The following is a 16,228-nucleotide window of genomic DNA, read 5'->3' on the forward strand; positions in this document are numbered from 1 at the left end:
TGCAGTCTTTGACTCAGTTCCTGGGTTGGTCAGTCTTGAACCCTGACACCTACGAGTCCATGAACAGACTTGAAAACAGGAAGGACATCTTCCAGGACATCGTCAAATATCATGTGAAGTGTGACAACGAGGAAATCCAGAAGATCTTGGTGGGTAGCCATCTTCCCTTGTTCCACTCCGTGTGAGCTGTGCCAGCCTGAGACCAGGTGTGAAGCTCAGGAGGCACAACCTAGCCTGATTGGGTTCATCCTTGTCTCTCCCACCTAGCACAGAGATGCAACAGGCCTCAAAGCCTGGAATGGATGGATAGGTGGGCAGCAGAGAGTAGCCATTAATGACTACCTGAGCAGTTGTATCCCTTGCAGGGTCACCTCTATCTTGGGGTCTGACCCTGGCTTACAGCGCTAGAAAACCCACTTTCCCCTTGACTCAAGACTGACTTGGCACTAGAGACAGGGGCACCCAATTTCAGCCCTTACTTTAAGCAGGACACTTTTATCTGGCAAACCTATGGCGTCATTTCTCGGCGTCATTTCTCAGCGTCTCCCTTCTACAGGGCCACTCACTTAAAAGCCCTACGAATGTTCAGCGAGCAGAGCAGTAAGTAGTTCAGAGAGAGTAGGAAGCCTTCCCATAATTACACTACCGTAGTTCAGTGGTGCGTTGCTTGCCTCGCATCATGAAGCCCTGGGTTTGATCCTGGGTGTTGTACAAACTAAGCTTAGTGGAACACATTGTGATCATGGCACCTGAGACACAGAGGGTCAAGAGTGCAATGTCATCTTTGGTTGCATAGTGAGCTTGAAGCTAGCCTGAGCTGCAGAAAACCCTGTCAAAATACAGTTCACACAGCAAATTCCCATTTATTGATATGTTCGAGTCTTCACATGCATTAGCCCCATGGGGAGCAGGGAAGGATTTCTTACCTAGTGCAAAGATGAAGAAATTGAGGCTCCGAAGAGGGAGAGGACGTGGCCTCAAATCACCTAGTATGAGAAGAGTTCTTACTTAACCTTCGTCAGGAAAATGAACTACTTTTCTTAATGGGTGGTTCGAGAGGTGGTGAGCACCCCACGGGGAGAGTATAGAAGTTCTCATGTATCAGGAGTGCTATTGTGAATGGTGAAATAGATATGCAAGGATCAGTGGTTTAGCATTCCTGGAGAGGTTGGTGTTAAATAAACCAAGATGCTACAAACAAACTGAATTAGTCAAATGACTTGGGATATGATATCCAGTTGAGATCCCATGACCTTGGTTATTATACATCACACACTGAAACATCCTAAACCAGTGTTCTCAGAGGTCTCCCTTCCCTCCCCTCCCCTCTCTTCCCCTCCCCTCCCCTCCTCTCCCCTCCCTCCCCTCCCTTCCCCTCCCCTCCCCTCCTCTCCCTTCCCTCCCCTCCCCTCTCCTCTACTCCCCTCCCCTTCCCCTCTCCTCCCCTCCCCTCTCCTCCACTCCCCTCCCCTCCCCTTCCCCTCTCCTCCCCTCCCCTCTCCTCACCTCCCTTTCCCTCTTTTGTTTTTTGAGACATGAATAGTCCAGGCTAGCCAATCCTCCTATGTCTGCCTCCCAGTGTGGGGTTGCATTGCACTCTGGGTTTTCTTTGCTTTGCTTTCTTTAGAAAAGAGGACACAGCCCTGGCTGGGCCCAGACCTGTTCTGTGCTGGAGAACGACCTTGAATTTCTGATCCTCTTGCCTCTACCTGAGATTACAGGTGTTTACAACCACTCCTAGGTTATGCAGCAACCCAGGACTTCACGCAGGCTGGGTAAACTCTCTACCTCTGACCTATATCCCCAGCCCAAGGCCAGTCCCTAATCTTAGAAGGATGCTAAAGAAAACCTTATTATCCCTTATCCATTAAAGGTCAATTCACAGAAGAAAACACCAAGTTTAGATGAAATACCTCATGGTGTGCTTGACTCAGGCCGTAAGGCCAGCCAAATACTGGATACGTGGACCAGAGGGACACATAGCCTCAGCAACCCAGTTGGAAGTTGACAGGTTTCACTCTGAATCAAGAAATCGGAAACAATTAACAGGTTTTCTTCATCTGGCACAAGGGAAATTAGACCCAGAGAGGGAAGGAGCTTGCTTTAGGTCACACAGCAGGAGAATGAACCAAGACCGTGGCCCAAGCCCTGATTATTCTCAATCGTTAGTAACCATAAAAATATAAAGACCAGCCGGGCAGTGGTGGCACACGCCTTTAATCCCAGCACTCGGGAGACAGAGGCAGGTGGAAGACCAATATTATTTTGTTAGTACTACACTGTGACAATACTTTGCATACTTATATTAGTTGAACTTCTGTTTGTTCGGGGACAGTTTTATTCTATAGCCTGGGCTGGCCTGGATTTCTCTGTATAGCTTATGGTACCTTGACATCTAAGATTCCCCTGCCACAGCCTCTGGGATTGTAGACATGTTCCACTATATCTGTCTAGTTCACATATTTTGTTTAAAAACAAGAACCAGGCATGCTGGAGCATGCCCATAACCCCAACACTCAGGAAGCTGAGGTTGGAGGATGATGGAATGTTGCAGGCCATCAAATCTGAGCTAATCTGGGCTTCACAGTGGGACCCTGTCTTCAAAACAAAATCCTGTGGGTATAGCTCAATGCTAAAGTGCTTGCCTTGTATGGGCAAGGCCTGGGTTCCAATATTAAAAAAAGACAATACTGTCAAATGATTAGTTATAGGCTTTTATTATTTCTATTTACTAGATGACAGAATTAAGGTTCAAAGGTACTCAATAGCACAGCTAGAAAGTGACAGCCTGAATCTGAATGGCGGTCTCCACGGCCCTGACACCCAGGACTCATTCGTCAATGAATGATGGTCAGCAGTCTCTGAATGGGTGCTTCAGCTGGAAGAAGGGGCAAAAGTGGGATGTGGAGGTCTCCTTGGGTTCTTGAGCAATAACCTACTGTGTTTTCTCTGCTGTTTGGGGCATGACAGAAAACCAGAGAGGTGTATGGGAAAGAGCCATGGGAATGCGAGGAGGAGGAACTGGCTGAGATCCTGGTAAGCAGCTTGACCCTGGTGCAATAGGACCCTTCACCCTGCTTGGCTTCTTTCAGCAGACCTGGGGAAGGGGCCTGGGAACACACTATGCTCCTTAACCGCTGGACTCCACTCCAATTCAGCAAGGAGAACTTCCAGATGCCGAGAAATATGAAATCAATAAGTTTCACTTCAGCGACCTGCCCCTCACGGAGCTCGAGCTGGTGAAGTGTGGCATACAGATGTACTACGAGCTCAGAGTGGTGGAGAAGTTCCACATCCCGCAAGAGGTGAGGCCCACAGCTGCTCGCTCTTCTGAGCTCTGCAGCTAACTCAGAGCGCATCCTGTAGTCCAGCCTGGCCTTGAACTTGTGGCTGTTGGTCCTGCCTCAGCCTCCTGGGTGCTGGGACTCCAGGTGGGAGCTACTACACCCAGATCGCTGACCCTCCCTCCCTCCCTCGCTTCTTCCTGGCTTTAAAAGAACAGTTTGGTCTATAGAACATGTGCAAGGAGTGTGTGCATTTGGTATTCAGAATATGTGCCCAGGGCCTGGCTGGATTCTGTTAGAGAAGGCACTGTTTGTTGGGACCAAGGTCCTGAAACTCTCATGTGGATGGCTGATCTTAGTTAAGCTCATGGGAACAGGCCTTTGCCACTGCAGAATTCCTGACAAAGGTGCACTGTGGGAGATGTGTGTGAAAGAAAAGGCTCACAAAGCCTCCCAGACTTTGGCTAAAGTAGGGCCTTTCAAAGCATGCCCCAGACCACGTCAGTACCGCCCAAGACGCTGTCGGGCTGGCCGTAGGCTTTACATACCACAGACCCAGACACAGCAGCATGCTGCCAGCTCTACCGAACCCAACACTTAGTGGGCCAGCACGGCATTAAGTGGTCCTTCCTCCCAGGACAGTTGCCTCCCAGGCATGTTTAGGTATCTCTGGTGATGCTCAACCTGAAAAGGATGTGGACAGCTCATGGTTTTCTTGTCCCCAATACCTACGGTCATAGTGTTGAGCAGGAGGTTGCTTGCCTAATGCTTCTGCATCTGTGGACACTTCTCACTGTCTAGATCAACTACGGGGTTGGAGGACCTTGGTTGTCCTGAGGGCGGTCTTGGCTACCAGGGCAGATGTATGCTGTCTCACTGATGTGTGTGTTCACAGGCCCTGGTGCGCTTCATGTACTCACTGAGCAAGGGTTACCGGAGAATCACCTACCATAACTGGAGGCACGGCTTCAACGTGGGGCAGACCATGTTCTCCTTGCTGGTGGTATGGAGGAACGTGGGGGTGCGGTGGCCACAGTGTGGCCGTTTTTATTTGTTGACTTTTAATAATTGCACAATTCTGTCTGGGAGTGTAGCTTAGTGACAGAGTAGTTGCCTAGGAGGTTCAATTCCTAGCACTGGAAAAATAAAAAGAATTGCAGAAGTAATGCAAGCATAAAAGGAGATTCATGAATAAGCCGGTGGGGCAAGCCTGTAATCACAGCACTCAGGAGGCCAGAGCAGGTTAGCCTGCACCACCTAGCAAGACTCTCTCAAACACAAAACAACAACAAAATTCCAAGAACAGACAAGGGTACAGATATTACCAAATTTTCTTTTTGTACAACAGACACACATAAACACATAGCACACATGCCATTTATTTTTATGACCCATGGAATAATCTATAATATTTTATTTGAAAATATATATATCATATAATGGTATGTTCTTCCATTGTATATGCCAATCAGGTTTTTAAATTTTTTATTTTTATTTTCTGTGGATGAGTGTTTTGTCCATGTGGTACACTGTATGTGTGCAGTGCCCAGAGGGACTAGAAGAGGGTATCAGATCCCCTGGAGCTGGAGTTTCAGGCTGTTGTGGGTCTTGTGGAAGAGTAGCCAGTGTTTTTAACTGCTGAGCCATCCCTGCAGCCCCGAGATTCTTTCAATATATAAACACATAGCCATATAAAACACATCTCTTACTAGATGAGGCATAAAGCTTACCACTGAAGTCATTTTTAGAGGTACAACCCAGTGACACTAAGTACGTTCACAGTGCTGTGCTGTGCTATGCTGTGCTGTGCTGTGCTGTGCTTGCCAGGATCGACTCCAGGACACTCATTCATCTTCTCAAACAGTAGCTCTGCACCCATTAAACAAGAATGCCAGTTTCTCCTAGCTCCTAGGCCACCCTTCACCTTCTTTCTATAGAAACGTGACCACTCTAGACACTGCTGCCAGTGGGGTCACAAAGCGTTGACTCCTTTGTGTCTGAGTTTTTTCACTTAACATGGTGTCTACAAGGTTCATCCTATTACATTTTCTTGCTGCACAAAACAGTTGTCCTTTGCAACCTGTGTGTGTGTGGAGGGGTTGTTCTAGAACACCTCCTCATACCAAAACTTTGTGTGTGGTCAAGTCCCTAATATAAAACAGCAGTGTATTTGTGTGTAACCTATGCCTCCTGTATATTCTTGTTTGAGATAGGGTCTTGGAGTGTAGGTGAGTTCCACCTTGAAGTCAATTAAAAAAATATCTTTTGGGTCCACAACTGGTTAGACCCACAGATATGGAGCCCATACCTACAGAGGGCTGACTGCAATGGCTGTCCTATAATTTCTTTACTCAACACCCTATTGTTGACTATAAAGGTTGTTTTCTAATCTTTTAGTATGACAAGCATTGCTACAATGTCTTTGGGTGGCCTTGGTATGTCTGTGTCGATATTTCTGACACATACATTTCAGAGTCCATCATGTCTCATCAAGTGTTTCTCCATACAGGTCATGCTGCAACAGCTGTTGGCCTCACGCCCCTTGTCTGCATTCCTTACCCTCATGACTAGCAATACCTAAGCACTAGGGTTTGGAAACAGGAGTTTTAGCTAGGCCACAGAAAGTGATGACAGCAATCTTAGATTAGGTTTTTCTTCCTTTTCCTTCCCCCTACCCCTACGTGTGTGTGTGCGCACGCACATGTGTGTGTGTGTGTGTGATGATGATACACGGTCTCATGTAGCCCAGGCTTGCCTTAAGTTCTCTACGTAGCTTGAATATAACCTACAACTATAGATCCTCCTGCCTCCATCATCTCAGGCATGCGGGTACCACCACGCCTGGCAATTTGGCTTACTTCACTGAGTCAATAGCTCTACAGAGTTCTCCCCACCTTCACTTCAACCTCCGCACAAACAAGAGTGAAATAGTTGAAGGAACCCCAGAGAACAATCCTTCTGGCTGTACCTTGATTGGTAGACCAGGTTTAGAAAGTCAGCGTTACGAGTATGGCCAAGTTCAAAGACCTCCCAGTGACAAAATGGCTGCCAGGTTTACAATGATCATTACGTCCAACCCCTCCCCTTCTGGAGCACAGATGCAGAGGTCCAATTAGGACGACATAGGAGTAGGGTGCTCAGCCTCCCTGTTTACCTGGGTTACCTGGGAACTGTTTCAGCTTGATATTGGAGCTCTACAGCCTGAGTATAGCGAACCATTGGTCACCCCGTGGAGTGGAAACAGAATGAGATCAGAGGTGGCTGGGGACGTAACTCACTTGGTAGAGTGCTTGCCTAACACACACAGATCCCTGGGTTTGATCCCCGGCACTACATCATCTGCACGTGGTGGTGGCACAGGCCTGTAATTTTGGCACTCAGGAGTGGAAGCAGGAGGATCAGAAATTCAAGGTTGGTGGCGGTGTACGCCTTTAATCCCAGCACTAGGGAGGCAGAAGCAGGAGGATCCCTGTGAGTTGGAGAGCAGTCTGGTCTACAAGAGCAAGTTCCAGAACAGGCTCCAAAGCTACAGAGAAACCCTGTCTCAAGAAAAAAAGAAGAAGAGGAGGAGGAGGAGGAGAAAAAGGAGGAGGAGGAGGAGGAGGAGAAGGAGAAAGAGAAGAAAGTCAAGGTCATCTTCAGCTACATAGAGAGTTCTAGGCCCAGGCCTACAAGATGGCTTGGTGGGTAAGGGTGCTTGCTGCTAAGCCTGATGAATTGAGTTTTATCCCCATGAACTATAAGGCAGAAGGAGACAACCGGCTTCCAAAAGTTGTCCTTTGGCCTCCACATGTGTATTGTGGCACATACAAGCACACACACACACACACACACAAACATAAGTATAGTAAATTTTTTTAAAATGAGCTCTCAAAAAGCCTGGACTATATGAGACCCTGCCTCAAAAACAAAAGCAAACAAGCAGACTTCTGTTTGTGGGCTCTGGCTGTACCCTCTCCACCTGTCTCTCTACCTTGCTTCCATCCCCCTAAATAAATGGTCGTGGCTGATCCCTCTAATATCCTTCCAGACAGGAAAGCTGAAGCGGTACTTCACTGATCTGGAGGCCCTGGCCATGGTCACTGCTGCCTTCTGTCATGACATCGACCACAGAGGCACAAACAATCTCTACCAGATGAAGTGAGTCGGCTCCTACCACCCCGACTTCCCTATCTCCCAGTCTCCCCCCAGACTCATTACCCATGTGTGTACAATCCCTGGGCTGGCTTCTAGGGAAAAGCCCCACTGTCCGAAGCCTCCCACTTTCCCCACTCTGGATCTAGGTTTAGATCTACAGTAAATGGAATAATGATTTCCTAAAGATGTCCACATTCCAAATCCAGAAGCCTGGGAATGTTGGCTGACATTCAAAAGGGACTTTTCCATTGTGACTGAGTCAAGAGAGAGGCTTGGAATGTGAACCAGGACAGTACACAGGGTCACAGTCCAAAGGGTCCTGGTGAGGAGGCAGGGAGTTAGGGAGAGCTAAGTTTCCATCTGCTGCCTTCGAAGATGTCAGAAGGGCCTACCAGCAAGGAATGCAAGTGTCTCTAGAAGATGGGAAGGATGTGGAGACAGACTCTCTCTTCCAGGGCCTCCAGAAAGAGAGCATCCTGGGCCCCATATTAGCTCTCTGAACTCCAGGGCTAGTGACAAAAGTCAGTGACAGCTTGTTATTGTAGCAATAAGATATTAAAACCTTATCATTCTCTGGGGCAGTGGTGGTGCATGCCTTTTAATCCCAGCACTCGGGAGGCGGAGGCAGGTGGACCTATGGGAGTTTGAGGCCAGCCTGGACTATAGAGCAAGTTCCAGGACAAGCACCAAAACTACAGAGAAACTCTGTCTCTAAACAAAAACAAAAACAAACAAAAAAGCAGCAACAACAACAAAAAAACCCTTATCATTCTGAGAAAATTAAAAAAAAGTTTTGTCATAATTCCCCCTTCCCTGTCTTATGTGTGGAACTAATTTGAGCCGACATGTTAGCAATTGGAAAAGTTCATTTATTCATTTGGCTTGCATTTGTATGCTCCCGGATTGATGAGCTGCATTAAAAAAAAGACAAATAGTAATAACAACAATAATAATGATGACAGAAAAGGCAGCCTCCATCATAACCAAATTCATATTCCGTGTGGCCTCTGAGGCGCTGTCCTTGAAGCACAATCGTATTAAAACATTACAACAGGCTTGGAGCTGGGTGGACCACAGGTATTACCTCTGTGCCTTAAGTAGGTTTCTGATGCCGTGGTAAACACCATGACGAAAAGCAACTTGGAGGAGAGAAGGGCTTATTTCATCTATAGCTTATCATCCACCACTGAGGGGAGTCAGGGAAGGAATGCAAGGCAGAACTGTAGGCTGACTCTTCTTTCCCACCTTCCAGTTCCCAAATAGCCAACACAGAGACCTCCAATTATTACTAATTAGCTCTGACAACTTAAATCAGCCCATTTCTATTAGGCCGTGGAAGCGTGCTGCTTACTGGCTTGTTCCTCAGGCTTCCATCCGCTACCTTTCCTATACCTCCCAGGATCATCTGCCTAGGGGTGGCACTACCTCCAGTGGCTGGGCCCTCCCACACTGATACTTAATCAAGAAAATGCCCCCACAGTCTTGTCCACAGGCCAATCTGACGGAGGCATTTTTTTTTTTCAGTTGAGTTCCCTCTTCCCAGATGCCCTTGGCCTGTGTCAAGCTGACAAAAACTCTCTCATACTACTTGAGAACACTGGGATTCCACTAGATTCCACTCGGGCCCACGGCCTATGGGACCTTCTGCAGGCTAAAGTGCATGCTTCCCCCATCTTCTCACTGTCCTAGGGTGCTTCAAGGCTCATGCCGTGTTTTACACTGTGGGACTCTGAGCAGTAGGCAGGGCATTGTACGTGTTCAATAAATCTTTATTGACTTAAAGAAAAGGACAAACATTGCTTTCTCACAGGAACTCAACGACTTTCCCTAAAACTTGACTATCTTCAAAACATGGTCCTCTGTGTGTGTGCCTGTGTGTGCACCCATTTGTGTGTGCCTATGTGTGTGTGTGTGTGTGTGTGTGTGTGTGTGTGTCTAGGAGATAAATAGCTCTCTAAAACAGTGCCTGGCCTTACATATGCTTGTGTCCTTTTCCAGCCTAACAATGTCTAAAGAGTCCATGACCCAGAAGAGACTCTCGGTTGCTTGTGAAAGACAAAGTTAGGATATTTGACATCTGCTCCTCAACTTCCACTATCTCATTTTTACTTTGTGCAAAATCCTTCCTGCTCCTTCCCCATCAGCATCTGCCTACAGAAATAGGAGATGGCAGGACGGGGTTATAATGTCTTTAGTCTCCATCTTGGCAATTTTATGTTGATATTCATATTCATTCTCTCTCTCTCTCTCTCCCTCTCCCTTCCTCCTTCCCTTTCTTCCTCCCTCCCTCCCTCCCTCATTTAGATCCCAGAACCCACTGGCCAAGCTCCATGGGTCCTCCATCTTGGAAAGGCATCATTTGGAGTTCGGTAAAACACTGCTGAGAGATGAGGTAGGATGACCCTCGTCTCACAGGAAGCCTGCGGGAGCACAGGCTTCCTTTTGCCATTGGCCGAGGCTGTCACCACTTAGTTGTCTTGTCACCACTTAGGGCGGCCGCCAGAAGGAGAGTGACTTTACTACCAGCGCCGTTTCTCAACACTCGTCTACTTCTTTTTCTTTAGAGCCTGAATATCTTCCAGAACCTGAATCGCCGGCAGCACGAGCACGCGATCCACATGATGGACATTGCCATCATCGCCACGGACCTGGCCTTGTATTTCAAGTAGGTATTGCCCCTCGCTTTCATACCAGCGATGATTATAGCAGCAAATGCCATCCATCGTTCCCGCTGATATGAGTTCTGTGTCAGGTCCAACACAACCTGTAAGGCAGATGTTCTTTTTGTTTGTTTTGTTTTTATTTTTTGGTTTTTTTGAGACAGGGTTTCTCCGTGTAGCCTTGGAGCCTGTCCTGGAACTCGCTCTGTAGATCAAGCTCTGCTCAAACTCACAGAGATCCGCCTGCCTCTGTCTCCCAAGTGCTGGGATTAAAGTCATGCGCCACCACTGCCCAGCCAAGGTAGATGCTCTTACACCCATCCTATAGGGAAACAGATTTGCTAAACACATAGCTCAGCGGCATTTAAAATGAAGTCTTCATTCCAAGGCCATAGTTTTTCCTGTGCTGTTTTGTTAACTTTGTGAATTTAGTAACTTCCCCATCTGGAACAGCCCGTGTTAGCAGCCCAGCTGCTGTCTCACTCTTACGCTTGATCTCTTTAACAAGCTGGTGTGTGTTGCAGGAAAAGGACCATGTTCCAGAAGATTGTGGATCAGTCAAAGACATACGAGAGCCCCCAGGAGTGGACCCAGTACATGATGCTGGAGCAAACACGGAAGGAAATCGTTATGTGAGTCGAGGCAAGGTTAACCCTCACCTGCCTGGGGTCCGCCCACAGCTCTTGCTGCTCTCAGCAGAGCCCTGGGACACTTGCTGCTTTAGAAGCCCCTCACATTTGGAAGCATGAAGCTGTGTCCAAATGGGATGGCACAAGTGACCATATGTTTAACTTTGATTTTGGCACTGAAAACACAAGAGAATACATTGTTGCTGTTTTATATATCTGCATGCAAAGAGCGTACTGTCTGAAGTATTTCAATGATAAACTCTAGGATTCGAGTAGCAAAGGGGTAACTGTATCCCCAAGTTTTGAACAAAGCGTGTACTAATGGTGGAGAGCAAGCGCAAGGACCCAAGTGTGATTCCCAGAAAACACATTAGAAAAGCCAGACATAACGGAGCACTGGGGAGGTGGAGACAGTTTGATCTCTCAGGCTCACAGACCTGGCCACTCAGCCTCGCCTTGTTGAGCTCAAGGTCAATGAGAAACCCAATCTCAAAAAAGAAGACAAGTGGCTCCTGAAAGCAATATTCACAGGTGCTCTCTGCCTTCTAGATACACACAAATGCACACACACACACACACACACACACTTTAGTATCTCTAACCCCAGCACTCCTATGGGAGATGGGTAGCAGAAGCTCATGGACTAGCTAGCCTGGAGTACGCAACCACCAAAGAGACACCTTGCCTCACCAAGGCGGAAGGCGAGAACTGGCTCCTGAAGGGGTCCTCTAATACCCTCACCAGTGCCGTGGCATGCGTGCGCCCCCACTCATCCCCCTGCACAGAACACCCAGATAAGTCTGAAACAGAAGGATACTAGGGCAGTTCAGCCTTAATCCTAAGTAGGTGCTGAAGTCAGTAGGGAAGGTCTACTTTGAAGGACTGCATCCTCTAAGAGAGGATTTTCTACATAGCCTCGGGACAACAGGATGGCTGCAAAGTCAGATCCCTGTCTCACTCTATGTGTCAAAGTAAATTCCAGATGAGCCAAGAATTTTTAAATAATGGGGGGTGGGTGATGGGAAAATTAAAAGGAATAATTTCAGGATAAATTTTTCTAAGAACAACCTGACATCCATATGTTGTAAAAAAATGATTGAATAAATTTGACTATTTGAAAATCAAGAATCTCTGCACAACACACACACACACACACACACACACATACATACACAGACACTAGATACACACACACACATGGACTCAGCCAAAGACAGAATGCAAAGAGAAAGTATTTGTGGTACTTCTAACAGAAAAGCAGCTAATTTCTTCAGTAGATGTTAGTACAATTCAAGAAAAGGGCCAAGTCAACAGAAAAAAGACAAAAGGCGCACAGGCAGACTTTGCCAGGAAAGGAATTACAATGCTCCGTAAAGGACCATGGTGGACCGCATACTACATACTGAGAGAACACGAAACAGAGAGAGCTACAGTGAGAGACAGTGTTTTACCCCTCACCTTGTGGGCCAGAGTGAGGGGAGCAGGCACTCTCTTTTAACAGTGTGGGGGACAAGTAGGTATGATCTTTACAGAGGACAGTGGGGCACTATTGTCGGTGAAGCTGTGACCCTGAAAATTGAGAGAACACCTTAACTGTCTCCAATTCAAATAAAACTGGGGCTGGAGGCGGGTATGGGGCAGGGAGGAACCAGCACGGTCAATTGATAGATATATCAAGACGTCTTCACTATTGTCTCAGTGAAAAGCATGTGGCTTCAGTTTTCTTTTTTGTTTGGTTTTGGTTTTGGTTTCGGTGTGGCTTGGTTTCTAACGGCACTAATCTCTTTTAACAACCACGCCTTCCCTGTCAATGAATTTCAGTGAATTTCTGTTTTGGCCAGATCACACGTTTTCAAATCCTTCTATGCTTCTTTTTGTTCCCAGTTCAAAAAGCATTCAGCAATAGCTATGCCATCTTGAAATTTCCTCTACCAGATTAATTAGACCATTATTTTTAAATCCAGCCTCAATCTCAGAACACAAAGTATTGGCCAGGCAGAATGCAGATGACTTATATATAACCCAGTTCCTAATGGAGTCCTCACTTCTACCTGAAACCTTGAGAGCATTGTCTGTCCTGTCCATATTTTTATCAACATTGTGGTCTTCTGAGTGTCCATTGAAAATTAGGCACCGTGCTGTGCTGACCAAATCCTAGGTGTACCAACCTGCTTCCCCAGTGCTCCGTTATGTCACGATGCCCTCACTCCTGGCACCACACCTAGTTTCTCTTCTATGGCTTTGACCGAGCTAGTTAAGAGAGCAACTTAAAGGCAAGAAGAATATGGCTATAAATCCCACACTTGGGTGGCAGAGGTGGGATTGTAGCCAGTTCAAGGCCAGTCTGGCCTACTTAATAAATTTGAAGTCAGCCTGGGATAGACAGCAAGATCTTGCTTTAAAACCACCAAAAAAGGGAAGGGACTATCCTGCATGTTGTCTTCTGCTCAGCCCCAGGGAGCTTGTGAAGAACACTAGGGCAGTGGGAAGGGATGGTAGAGAGGCTTCTTCACATCACAGAAGACAGGAAGCAGTGGACTCTGAGCAAGCCACAGCCCTAAAGGACACATACAGTGACCTTCTTCCTCCAGCTAGGTCCCATCTCTTAAGGTTTCAGAACCTTCCAAAGTAGGACCACCAGCTTGGGACTATGTCAACACCCGGGCCTGTGAGGGACACTTCACATCCCAGCCCTAACATTGTCAGCCTTGCAAAGGCCACTGTTCTGGCCCAGCAGCCCCACCTCTAAGATTTCATTGCCACTCACTCCCCCACATGTGCACCAAGGGTGTACGAAAGTCTTTGCCACGTGACTTCTAGTCACAGAGAAGCCTGGAAACAATTTATGTTCCCACCAATGAGGATTCAGGATAAACACTTACAGTGCTTTTACACAACGAGCCACCAAACAAACTTTGCAAAGAAATGTCATATCAAAGATATAAACAAACAAACAAACATGGACAGGACTTTATTGTAAAAGCCAAGATGGTCTACCAAGCAGTTTCCATGCTGAACATTTTTACCCATCAGGGAACCCAAAGCCTTCCAAGGCACGTCTGGGCGTGGTGATCCGTGTTCTCTTTCATAATACTAATCTTCCTGAAAACAAACCAGGCATTCCCACCCTTCTACAGGTTTACAAAGTAAAGTCACATTCTTCCCTGTCTTGATCTGCCTATAGGACTTTGGCCCAGGCGCAAGATCCTCTAGGCCATAAAACGAGAGGAACCATCTGAATCCCGACATGTTAGAAGTATTGGTAGACACTTCAAAGCCTTTTCTGATAGACTTGTTACAAGCCCGAGGAAGGGCCTCAGGCCTCCCCTGTCTTATAGATTCTGATGAAAACATACTTTCCTCTATAATCTCACAAGAGCACTTTTGACATGGGGTGTGCAGGTTTCTTTCTCTGTGATCCCTAGCGGGGCATCCTTACATCCAATTCTTTGCTAAGTTATCATCTGCCTAATATAGCTATTATCTGAACTATTAGAGTCAAATCCAACAAGTTAAGGGTTCTTTCTTTGAGATATGCCTCTCTCTCTCTCTCTCTCTCTCTCTCTCTCTCTCTCTCTCTCTCTCTCTCTCTCTCTCTCTCTGCTGGAGATGAAACTCAGGGTCTTGGCACATGCTGGAGCACCTCAGAGTTACTCTCATCCTTGCCTTCATGCCTGTGTAAGAGCCGCATACTAACCAATTGCACCACGGGAGCAATCTCCTGCCTCCGTGATTTCTGACGCAAATCACACGTCTAGGCTTCTCATACTTCAAACAAACGTGTGACTCAGGCATTCTCATGACTTCCTCCTCAATTTCTGATTTTTCCATAATGGCTTATAGAACTCTGGGAGATCTCACAGTTTCCAGTTTGTATTGGAAAATGGAATAGCTGTAGATAGATAACTAGACCGAGTACATAGGAGCAGTCTGCAAGGCCACCAACCTCTCAACATACAGGTGTCTGCTAGCCTGGAAGCTCACCCCAGAACTGTTCAAAAGGATTTTTGGTTGTTGTTTGTGCTTGTTATTGTTTTTTGTTTTTTGTTTTTTTTTCCTGAGACAGAGTCTCACTATGTAGCCCTGGCTAGCCTGGAACTCACTACTCAAACTAAACTGGCATTGCTAGAACTTACAGAACCCGCCTGCTTCTGCCCCCAGAGAGCTGAGATTAAAGGCATGTGGCAACTCCTCCTGGCTCAAAAGTTTTACAATATAGTTCAATCTCTAGCCAGCCTTCCCCTCTCAGAAGTCAGTGAACGGGGATAAAATATTCAATTCTGAAGTCAGTCGGTCCTCAAGCTCCAGTCCAAAGCTGTCTGGGGATCCCATCCTAAGCTTCCTCATTGGCATAATATAGGGTCAGTCATAAGGAGCTCACTGCAAACAAGACACTCCCACCACTCAGAGGATTTAAAGGTTTTAGGAGCTGTGTGCAGGGACCTGAGGACAAAGGCCGGCTATATTTCCTAGTTATACCCCATTATATGCAGTATTTTAAAAAGTAAAGCAAGGCATTAGAAATGGAGGGTTTTGTTCTTTGCCATTTAGCACATAGGCAATATCGAGGTATGTCCCTTTAAATAACCATGACTTTCCTCAGAGGATGTGCCACTATCTAGGGACCATGTTATTAGAACAAAGGCATCGTTAGGAAGCACCAAAGTGACAGATTCTGTTATTTTATTTATTGTTTGTTTGTTTATGGTCTTTTGAGCCAGGGTTTCTCTGTGTAGTCTTGGCCGTCCTGGAACTCACTCTGTAGACCAGACTGGCCTCGAATTTGTAGAGATCCACCTGCCTCTGCCTCCTGAGTGCTGGGATTAAAGGTGTGCACTACCACTGCCTGGCCCTGGTATGTAGTATTCTTTTAATTAGTGAGGTGATCAAATCTCATGATGTTAGGTAAGGACTCTCCAGAGTTACACTATAGCCTAGTTCCTTGCTTGTCTGTCTCCCTGCCTGCCTGTCTGTCATCTTTCTAGTCACCTGTTTATGATAGTGTTCTATTGCTATGACATCTGAAAGGGGGCAGCTCTCTTGTGAGTAACAGTTTTGGGTGCTTGAGTCTGAGGTTACTTGGCCCTCTAGCTTTGGGTCTGTAGCTGCTTAGTATAACATGTGGCATAGGAGGCCTGGCCTGCTCTCCTCATAGTGGCCAAAGAAAGAGGAAGCAGGGACTTCTGAGGGCATGGCCAACTGACCCAACTTCTTTCCACCTAACCACACCTCCTAATAGTTCCCCCACTTTGCAAGAGTGCTGTGGGTCAGAGACCAAGCCTTCAGCACATAGGCCTTTAGGGAGTATTCAAGATCCAAGCCATAATACTATTTGTCTGTCTATCCATCCATTCATCCATCTATCCAACTGTCTGTCCATCTATCTATCCGCCTATCCTACGTACTTGCACATCTATCTATCTCTACTTTCCTTAGAATTAAGAATAAATGAGAAAAACAAGAGGGAAAAAATACAAATAAAGGACTAACTAGATGTCATGGGGGGCATTATAATGTG

The 16,228-nt window shown here is 46.7% G+C and overlaps 1 protein-coding gene across 1 annotated transcript in view; it reads left to right on the top strand.

Moving 5' to 3' along the window:
• Positions 1-16,228, top strand: part of Pde6a (phosphodiesterase 6A) — a 61,071-nt gene that overhangs the window by 30,869 nt on the left and 13,974 nt on the right. Inside the window, 8 exon segments of the mRNA XM_038330647.1 lie at positions 6-149; positions 2,971-3,036; positions 3,159-3,305; positions 4,180-4,287; positions 7,315-7,424; positions 9,726-9,813; positions 9,986-10,086; positions 10,606-10,713. Of these exon segments, the coding sequence (XP_038186575.1) occupies positions 6-149; positions 2,971-3,036; positions 3,159-3,305; positions 4,180-4,287; positions 7,315-7,424; positions 9,726-9,813; positions 9,986-10,086; positions 10,606-10,713 (872 nt within the window).

This window comes from Arvicola amphibius, chromosome 5 (assembly GCF_903992535.2).
Source record: "Arvicola amphibius chromosome 5, mArvAmp1.2, whole genome shotgun sequence".
Classification (NCBI taxonomy): Eukaryota; Metazoa; Chordata; class Mammalia; order Rodentia; family Cricetidae; genus Arvicola; species Arvicola amphibius.